The sequence below is a fragment of the Rhipicephalus microplus genome, chromosome 6 (genome assembly GCF_043290135.1).
Source record: "Rhipicephalus microplus isolate Deutch F79 chromosome 6, USDA_Rmic, whole genome shotgun sequence".
Classification (NCBI taxonomy): Eukaryota; Metazoa; Arthropoda; class Arachnida; order Ixodida; family Ixodidae; genus Rhipicephalus; species Rhipicephalus microplus.
In genome coordinates this window covers 139,918,117-139,928,613 of record NC_134705.1, presented here as the reverse complement: position 1 = coordinate 139,928,613, position 10,497 = coordinate 139,918,117, and the positions used below count along the sequence as shown (strand labels likewise).

Below are 10,497 nucleotides of genomic sequence, written 5' to 3'. Positions count from 1 at the left end.
CCTAAATAGCTAGAACGTAGCAAAAAAGAAAGTGGGAACTACTAGTTTTACTGCCCCACAAAGGGTTAAGAGGTCAAATATTGTAGATGTTTGTGCCACTGAATTCAATTGCTCTTTCCCCGTGTACATTATAGTACTTTGATGAGATGAGGTTGCCGTTTGGATCACGTCTAGTTTGTTGGTAAAAAGGTAGAGAGAAAGGGCAAAACAAAAGATGGGAGAATAAGGTCATTGTGCCGTGGAAGGCCGACAGTCGGGCTGTTAATTTAGTTGTTTTTTTCTGTAGCGACACCGACGTACCTGGAATACCCAAGGCATAAATAAGGCCAACTTTAAGCATTTCCTGTGTGCGGCGAGATTCACGGCGTAAAGGCCACCGCTCCATTACGAAGGGGACGCTCGTAGCATCCATCCATTCATCAACCTTTGCGCGTTCGCGCCTAAAACTTCGATGGCACCGAGCAGCGTCTGGGTGCTATGATATAGCAAAGCCTCTGTGATTGCCACGTTGCTAGAGTTGATCGTGAAGGTCATGGTTTAAGTACAGTACCTTGGGTACCAAGTTCCGGCGTGTAGTTGGAGTGAGTAGACTTCTTGGCAGCCTTGCCTCAACTAAGAGATGCAGTATTATTGAATATCTGCCAGCCACTTTCGGAAGGCAAGCAAAACTGAACAACCGCCCGACAGACTCGCTTTATCTGCGTTAAATTATTACCCCGCTTTTTTTTCTTTGTGGGAAAAAATTTCGGGCAGATGATTAAAAGTTCTACACTAGCATAACAATTTATTCGATGCTAGCAGGCAAAACACTTGTTACAGAGCGTTCTGTATAAGAGGGAAGCGTAATTTAATCGAAATGGGTTTAGTCGCCATATTCGCGCTGACTAGTGGTTGATAACGTGGATAGCTCAGTGTTGGTGCGATTATTCGAGTGCTGCTGTTGGCGTTTCGAGCCCGTTTGCTTGTTTTGCGAGGAATTTATCTGTCCGTAAGCCTTCCCTGACGAAGGTTGCCAGTCAGCCTTGATGGGTGTGGTTTTTCTGCGAAGTAAAAAGACGAAAGTTGATAAGCCTATACTTCATCAGCAACTGATATAAACACATGTTTTAGCAATATTCATTCCTGGTCAAAGTTTATACCACTCCATCAAATGTTTTATTGGGAATTCTACAAGATACAAAGTTGTTCAGAGCTTACTTTTCTGTGCACTGCTTGTGACACAGCTTGGTTCTGTGACACGAAGTTCCTCAACTTTCTAATGTATCCTACAGCCTCGGCTGGGGATACATGGCTTGAACGTGTTTCAGCATTACCACTTCTTTGTCACACTCATGTTCTTTTGTTTTCGAACAAACCGTATAAACAATTCCCAATTATGATAGGACTGGGCGGATACTAAATAGTGTCTCTCACACTGCTGCTTTGCCTCGGTAGTGCTGCACGCACGAGCGATGTTTGCGCGCCTCCGATTGAAAGAAGGTTTGGGGATGGTACACATAGGCTATGCCAGTGTGCAGAGAGCAAACGTTATTTGATCTTTAGAATGAGTTTGAGTGCATGGATATAATTCGTTAAACTAAAGGATTGACTATTCACAAAATGGCTTGGCTGAAAGGTTTTGGCGTACACCTTATATCAAGAACACCAGGAATTTTCTCACAAGTACGTTATTCTGAAATATTAGTTCAACCTGTGCTCTTACAAGAGAAGCTCACTGCATGTGATAATTAGCTGCAATTTACCCTCTCACCACCTCACTTTTCTCGTCGCCGTCATTTCTCTTTTCCACCCATTGTTGTCCTAAGCATAGCTATGCTTACTTTTTCTATAACAGCAAAGCAGTTAACGACAGCAGTAAGACAGATAGCAGTGACTGAAGAATTGAAAGCTGGGCTATATAGTTGAAAACCGTACTTGAGCTTTTTTGACAAAACAGCACAACAAGGACGTGCACGTAAGCAAAAAGGTGCGCAAACAGCAGCACTGACTCGCAACTAGTTGAATGTTTTCAATAAACATTCAGTTGCCAATCGCGCTGGGGTTTGTCCCCCTTTTTTCACTTTCGTCTGCGTCGTCCTCAAGTACGTTGAAGGCCATAAGACGTCCGTTAAAAAGGCGTGTTTGCTGTCCTGTGCCTGTGCTAAAAACAGTGAAGCCACGGCCGAGCAGCAGCCGTAGAAACGGCTACGATTCTTTACACGTGACACAGAGACAGCGATTTCAACACATCTGTAGTCTTAATGCTTTGAGCGTAATCTGCATCCATGGTTGCCGCTTATTCGGTCAAACAAGCTTTTTTCTCATCACAGGCGGAGCTTTGATTACCGCGCTACACCACGGCCACAAGAAGTTCAACCAGCCTCGCTTTGCCAGGCTTTGCGAAGTTCAATGCAAACTTATCAAAACTTGTGGATGTAATTAGTAGCTCGTCATAATGAACAAATTTAGCGCACCTTCGAATTCTCTCGAAGAACACAACTTCAAACAAGCATCCACCCAGGAATACAACCCACACAGGAGCGCAGTGTGTGGGGTGTGTTCCCAAGTGGATGCGAGTGTCAATATGAGTATGTTTTTCGACGTAATTCCAAGTTCTTTACTGGTTGTTTACAGGTACGTTACTTTTTGCACACACTTTTGAACTTGACTAAAGCTGCGAAGACAAGTGCGCTAAGAGGGATAGTGGCGAAGCTTGCTGGAAAGGCTGAACTATTCAAATATGCACCAAGAGGTGTAGTGAAGAGGCATGGTGGGAAGGCAGAACCAATAAGTGCGCTAAGAGGTGTAGTAATGAGGCTTGGTGTAAAGGCTGAACGAATAAGAAGTACGCTAAGAGGTGAAGTATTGAGGCTCGGGGGAAAGGGTGAACCAAAAGGAATTAAGTGCACTAAGAGGGGTAGTGAGGAGGCTTGGTGAGAAGGCTGAACCAATAAGAAGTTTGCTAAGAGGTCTACTAACGAGGACCGTTGGAAAGTGTGAACCATTAAGAAATACGCTAAGCGGGTTAATGTCGAGCCTCGGTGGAAAGGTTGAAACAAAAAGAAGTGCGCTAAGTGGGGTAATAACGAAGCTCGGTGTGAAGGCTGAACCAATAAGAAGTGCACTAAGAGCGGCAATGACGAGCTTCAGTGGGAAAGGTGAACCGATAAGAAGTGCGCTAAGCGGGTTAATGTTGAGCCTCGGTGGAAAGGTCGAAACAAAAAGAAGTGCGCTAAGTGGGGTCATAACGAGGCTCGGTGTAAAGGCTGAACCAATAAGAAGTGCACTAAGCGCGGCAATGACGAGCTTCAGTGGGAAAGGTGAACCGATAAGAAGTGCGCTAAGAGGGCCAGTGACGAGACTGGGTAAAAAAATAAATCAAATAGAGGCGCACAAATATGCGTGAAGGTAAGCCTCATGAACACGGGGCGCATATCAGCTTCGCTATTTCGACAATGTTCGCAAAGTGGAGCTCGCCACACTCATTTTTTCTTTATTGTGTTCCGTCATTCATCCTGTTTTCTTTCAGATGCCTATAAAAGCGTGCACGAACGTCGTGGGAGGCACAAGTCAGCAGAGGACTCACTTAGCCTTCTGCGATGTGGCAACACTGGCGGCGTTCTTGTCGTGGTGGCTGACCACCAGGAGAAGCGGTATGGCAATGAGTAGACTGCCTAGCATAAGACCTCCACCGACCACCGCGATCAGCATGTGGTCTCTGTGAGAGAACACCGCGTCTTCCACCGGCTGACGGTGGCCGGAAGTCTTCGCAATCTTTTCGGGAGCAGCGCGGACGGCGCCTCCGCCATCCGCACGAGTCACCGGTGGCTCGACCACGGCGCGCTTCTCGAATACTGCCCGCTCCTTCCCTGTAAAGAGTGGGAATAGAAGTAGTGCATTAGCTGTGCTTTTAACTTCTGCCCACTTTTACAAACTAGACCTCTTGAAAATATTCCGGGAAATTTATCTATAATAGTATCAACCTTATAAAAGAGATAGAAAAATTGAAGGTTTATTCTGCGAAGTTCGTACCCGAAGACCAGGGATCTCAACCGCTTGGACCTTCCGCTACGGCCCAACTTGCATGTGTCTTCGTCCCATATTTTTTAAATGCGATCATATGGACACATTCGGCTGGATTTCGCTGCAGGCGTAGACGTGGGCGTCGGCGTCAATGTCATGCACCGTATATGTATGCGTATCTATATATGTATGAAAACGCAAGAAAGAGAAAAATCAGAGAAAAAAAAACTTCGGTGCACGGAATGAAGCGTGTGATCTCCGTATCGTGAATGCGAGGCGTTAACCACTGAGCCACCGAGGGTGTTTTTTTTTTTTTGAAGAGTCTCATGTTCTACCGACTGAGCATGAGAGCCACCGAGGGGTACCTCCCAGGTGGCTATTTATACGGGACAAGCTATATGTACAACTTACCGCTCTTGGCAGGTATAACGGGGGGGGGGGGGGGGGTCGGCTATCGTGTTTTCAGCATTATCAGCAAGATGGCGCAATGATCGCGCGGCGGCTCTCATCTCTCACGCGTACTTCGGCCCGCGGAGAGGAGGAGAGGGGATGATCTCTCGCACTCCTCTATCGTAGGGTGCGGAGGATCATACGCCTTGGCTGACGTTGGGCTTGCACTGGAATAATTCTGTCGTAGTTACGGGGCGCACAAAGGTCACTGCAATCATTGCACAGTCTCCGTTTGCGAAAAGGGTGCGCTTTTCAGACGCAGCGAAGCAACAACTTAGACGCTTAGTACCATTCCTTTGTACCCGTGAGTACGATTCGTGCGTCATTTGCGCGTGAAAAGCGCCGGTCACGTTTCGATCTGCTTGCCATTCTGCACGTGTCCTTCCAATCTGTTGCTAAAACGTGCATTTCTTCGCCTTTGCGACAAAGCTGTGACATTTTTTTTTGTAGCATGAACTACACTGGCCGAGGTTGAGCAGTTTCGCCTGGCTTATCGAAAGCCGCGCTGCGCATTTCCGAGGAGCAGTGACGCCACTCGGCGTTCGGCTGGTGTGCCGTGGAAGGCCTGGAAGGTGCTGGAGTGACGTGACACTAGTGGAGTTATCCTTGACTCTTGTGACGCGCCGGCGCGCTGCAACGGGTACGTGTGCTCAGGCCTTATTACCATTCGTTTTTTTTTTTGAGGATCTTTCCTTGTAAAACCAGTAAATTTTTGAGTTGAGTTGCCCTGTACACATTATATTCTATATACAACTTTCTTACAATGCTGAAAGATACCAACTGCGCCAACACAAAAGGAAGCGGCTTTTCTAAAGTCACACATGTGTACTTCGCCAGATTAGTACGTTTTTCTTGAGTTTTTGTAGATTTATAGACTATCTCACATTCTATGATTAGCTACTTTGTTGGAGTTTGAGGCGTATAGTATCTGGTGTACATATTTATGTATGTCATTCGAAATAAGGGACAAGTTGGAAGTCAGCAGTCATATTCGTAGGTTCTTTGTCTTTTCGTTTACCCGTACGCTGTACGCAAAGCTTAACTTACCAACAGGCGGCTCCGCTAACACACCGGAGGCGGCCGCTTGTTTGTGAACCGGGCCAGCTTCCCAGGTACAAACATGCGAATCCCCCCGCGTCGACTCTGCCTGGTCTCTCTCCGTGTCGGTTCCGGTGGAAGTGGTCGTCTTCGCTCGTCGCTCCCGGTAAGCGCATCGGCGGCACGTCGTCCTGGCTGTTAGACGAACATCCGATATACGCCTTCAGATATGTTTCGAGAAAAAGCGGAGAGAAACAAACCATATCCCGCCTCCTCCCCAACCTAACACCACGCGCGCATCCACGCGTGCCAGCCGTCAAGTTCAAGTTACTTATCCTCAAGCACCAACTGTAACAAATAAAGCCTCATCTTTTCCCAAACCTGACAAGGACTTGAACGTCCCGCGCCACGTTAATGCTGCCATCGCAAAGTGATTCGCGATTTCTGGACAATCTGTAAACCTGAGTCTCAAAAAAAGTCTTGTCCTTTATCGTATATACGTGCTAATCACTGTCTATTTATTTCATTAAAAGCGGTCGTTAGGGTGATATCATGAAATAAAGTGTATAGGCGAAGTTACCGAAAGTGAAAGCTTGATATCTCGACCGCAAAACATAAGCACGAGAACATGTCTTGTGCTCACGTGTACGGTCACTGAAATCACCGGGCATACTTGTCACTTCTTCTTCCAAGGTGCTGATGGATCTGTCATCAAAGACGCCAACATTGATACCTAATAACTGTGCAGTTGGCTGAGTTCGGACACTTTGAAGGCGCCATGAGTAAGCAAATAGAATATATAAATCACAGAAGGCTGATCTGCGTATGCTATTCCAAATAATTGAAGCGGCACCATCACGGGCTTTGAAAAAAATGCGCTGAGGTGATTTGGGTATATACCATCTTCAAATACCGGAATGGGCTTAAGCCTAAAAGCCTTTCAAACATTTTTTTTGTTCTACAACCATTCGTCACACTTCGTTGCACTTTGATGTCATGATAATGCCATATAAAGCACTAGCAACGTGCAATACGGGACCCTTTCAAAGATCAAAGAAAACTGGAAGATAAAACTTTGTGTGTGTTATTTTTTTTCAGTCACTTCTTAAAATGAAGCTCCACTCAACTTCTCCTTTTGGGAGTATCGAAAAAGCCTAATGCAATATCCCTGGTTCCAGCTGACGTTATGCAGCAGCTGTATACGTTAAGGGCCTGTACACGCGCTATCCGCACACCGCACGTGGCGGGACACCTGCCGCACGCATTTCGAGGGTGAAAGTAATCGCGTCAATTGGAGTAAATAAGTGTGAATAAATATGAGTAATAAACCTTCAACGCGACTCTTGATATTAACGCAATTTGTTAACACGATTGCTGACATCAAGCCTGCCTAAGGCCAGATTGCAAAGGATTTCCAAGCACCGAAGTGACCCAGTAGTAGAATACTCGGCTTCCAGGATGGGGTTCCGGGTTGGAACGCCTCTGTGTTCTTGGCGTGTTTTTTTTTTTCGTGCCCTAGTTGTTATGGACACCGGTGGTGGTGGCGAACAACTACGGCGCACACGTGACCCACGTTGTCATCTTAAAAGATCTTTCACTGTGAAATAATATACTATAGCTTTGTTGGTCCCCTACTATTCTGGCTCGTATTTTTCCTACAGTAATTCTTAGCGGGACACCACGGTGGTCGTTTGAGAGATGAGGCCAAGCGCGAATCTCCCGAATCAGGGGTCATCTTTCGAAACACCTAACGAGAAAAGGTGCGATATGCAAGTTCTTTTGTTTTTCAATAATGCTAAACGTGCACCATGTTACATCAGTACATACAACGCTTGCCGTGGTTCGTCCTCTTTTCAGCTGCACTTGTGGCGATGCGATCCTTCCCTGTGGCCGGAAAGTGCCGGATCACGAACAAATTAGTGGCTTGAACCAGAGTCGTTCTTCCGGGACTGCTACAGACGACTTCCTGTTGTGAAGAACAGGTGTAACGAGCTGTTGTACGGGATACTTTTTTTAACACACTCACTATGCTTAGTCATAGACCCACGTTTTGTAATTATACATGGATGTACAAAAACATCCTTTTGTAGCAAAACTGTTACTCGAAATACTTTTTTTTTAGTTTTCACAGTCACGTGCAGAAAACAGTAAGGAGCTGAACCCTCCGCCATAATTCTTCGTCTTTGCGCTGCGCTTTGCTTGTGAAAACCTTAATGGAATTAAATAGACAGAAGAAGTGGTGGGAACGCTATTGTTAACCGCACCATCCCCCCCCCCCTTCACTGAATAAAGCCTGCGCACCCGCTTGAATGTCACGATATCACTGGTCATAATTAGTGAGCTTGCCTTCTAATCACGCCTTCTTTCATGCGCGTAAAACCACAAAATTTCATTGACGCCGTACACAGCCACGCCCAAAAGCACTGACCTGCGGCGTACTTAGCATCTCAAGTTAAAATCTTTTTGTTCCATCACGTTTGCTGGTTTCTATAAAAAGGCAGCGATCTCGTCAAGCGGCATACTACACCGGCTTTAATATCGCTGCCTTTACCTTCTCGTCCCAAAAGGGAAATACGCTATCGAACTTCGCTAATCTAAATGGCGCGTACTATTGGTCACTCTTCTGCGCGACATATTTGAAATATTTCCCAGTAGCCCTTACTGATAGATAGATTGATTGATTGATTGATTGATTGATTGATTGATTGATTGATATGTGGCGATTAACGTCCCAAAACCACCATATGATTATGAGAGACACCGTAGTGGAGGGCTCCGGAAATTTTGACCACCTGGGGTTCTTTAATGCGCATCCAAATCTGAGCACACGGGCCTACAACATTTCCGCCTCCATGGGCGATGCAGCCGCCGCAGCCGGGATTCAAACCCGCGACCTGCGGGTCAGCCGCCGAGTACCTTAGTCACTAGACCACCACAGCGAAGCCAGGAGCCCTTACTGTCAAACGTGCTGTTATGTATACACTTCTGATATGTAACCACTTTAAAGTACCTTGGAAGGTCTAGCGTTCACTTTAGGACCGCTTTCTTCAGACACGCTCGCTGGCAGCCTCGCTTTCATCGCAGTGCTCGACGCCTGCTGCCCGGGGTTATTCAGGCGCACCACAATGCTCTCCTGCGAGTAGATGCGGGTCTTCTCGGGCTCCTTAGACTCTTGTTCCCCTCGACTCAGCATTTTCACCGCCGCCGGCGCCAGTACGACAGGAACGGCTGCTTCGACGGGGACGACAGGGACGACCACATCACAAGGAGCAAAGGTTTCTTGCGTGAAACCGCTGTAAACAGCGGGATTTTATTTTTATGTTTTAGATTTATGGAACAGTTTGCGGACGTTCGTGTTGTTGCAGGATCTGCAGAGGTTCTGTAACGACCATTAATTTACGCTGTGAAAATTGCCCGTGAGATTTGCGGTGTTGATTAATTGATTTGTGGATTTAACGTCCCGAAACCACCATATCATTATGAGAGACGCCGTAGTAGAGGGCTCCGGAAATTTCGACCACTTGGTGTTCTTTAACGTGCTCCGAAATTGGAGTACACGGGCCTACAAAATTTCCGTCTCCATCGGAAACGCAGCCGCCACAGCCGGGATTTGATCTGGCGACCTACGGGTCAGCAGCCGAGTTCTTTAGCCACTAGACCACCATGGCGGAGCATTTTGGTGTTGATTTGGTACCAATTGAAATACATGATAACAGGGCAGAAAAACGTGGTTGATCCCTCTTTTTTAGGAATCGGTATAATACGAAAGTTAAACATGTCCTCGCAGATGTGTTTGAGCATTCATAGTGCATTGTTTCATCACAAAGCCGAATGAATGAATACTGCAGTAACAAATTGCATTGCCACGTGAAGAAAGACAGGCAGCTCGAAACTTGCAGCCCACACCTCAAGCAGAAAGTACGCATTAAATGGGCTTATACAAGATGAGCACGGACAAACAATTGTCACAGCTGGACACTTAAATCACGCTTCTAAAACTGAAAAGAAAGACGCACAAAATGAACGCATAGATATCCACAGGACGAGAGTGGACAAAACACTGTCACATTTATTACTTCGTGTGTCAGCAGCACGCTTTTTTTTTTTTGTAAACGCGACCACGGCAACGAGCGAAGTGACATTCGTACTCTTTATAGCTACTGTAACTTCAAAAAAAAAAAGGTCTGGTGGAAATACAACAGAAAGCACCTGAATCCCGAGATAAGCGCGCGCATGAGTGAGCTATTACGCTAGACAACATCAATACGCACTTAACCCACGCCATGTGGAGGCGCGCGCACAGCGACAGGCAAGGTGATGCGGCACTAGGATCTTTATAGGGAGCCTTCATGTGCACGCCATTTCCGGCATGCACGTGAAGGCTCCCTTAGAGTTACTGTAAAAGCTACATTTAAGGAGCTACTTAAAGGTAGCATAACATCTAGGCTCTTGATCCAATCTTTAGAGTGCTCTTGCCCAACGCGCACCTGTCATGCCATCTAGCTACAGTTGCCAAAAATGCGCTGAAGTTGCTGAGCTCTGAGGACAGCCAGTGGTACATGATATATATATTGCTTGCCGTTAAGATGTTCGACAAAGGTTGCGGTGTGGAATAGTGGTGGAGCACGAGGTCGCTGGTTCGATGCTATATCATGAGGGGCCTTTCCTTCTTGTTTTTTTTTTATTCGTTAATAACTCTTTCACGTCATATCCCTGACGGAAATGCGTGACGGAGCAATGGTGGACCACGGCGTAAAACACTTTCGCGTTAAAAATAACAAGGGCAGATTATAGGATGTCGATATAAAATCAGGTTGCATATCTGAACGTACAGATCACATACAAAAAAAAAACAACGCCATACCGGGCCAGGACTAACCTGTACGCGGATTCGTTTTTTGTGAAAACTATTGGTGAGTTAAACGCTCCGCTGTCTGAGCAAATGTCTAGTGATTATGAAGTTGTAATTTTATTGATGTCTGTAAACCCCCTGCTGTAACGCCTCCT

At 46.3% G+C, this 10,497-nt stretch overlaps 1 protein-coding gene across 1 annotated transcript; it reads right to left on the bottom strand.

Moving 5' to 3' along the window:
- Positions 1-845: 845 nt before the first annotated feature.
- Positions 846-8,748, bottom strand: LOC142764966 (uncharacterized). Its single transcript, XM_075865513.1, has 5 exons — positions 8,501-8,748; positions 7,318-7,456; positions 5,500-5,685; positions 3,566-3,848; positions 846-1,040 (listed from the first exon to the last, which is right to left on the bottom strand). Exons 1-5 carry the CDS (start codon positions 8,681-8,683, stop codon positions 863-865), a joined length of 969 nt encoding a protein of 322 aa, XP_075721628.1. The 5' UTR covers positions 8,684-8,748; the 3' UTR covers positions 846-862.
- Between the last annotated feature and the right edge of the window lie 1,749 nt (positions 8,749-10,497).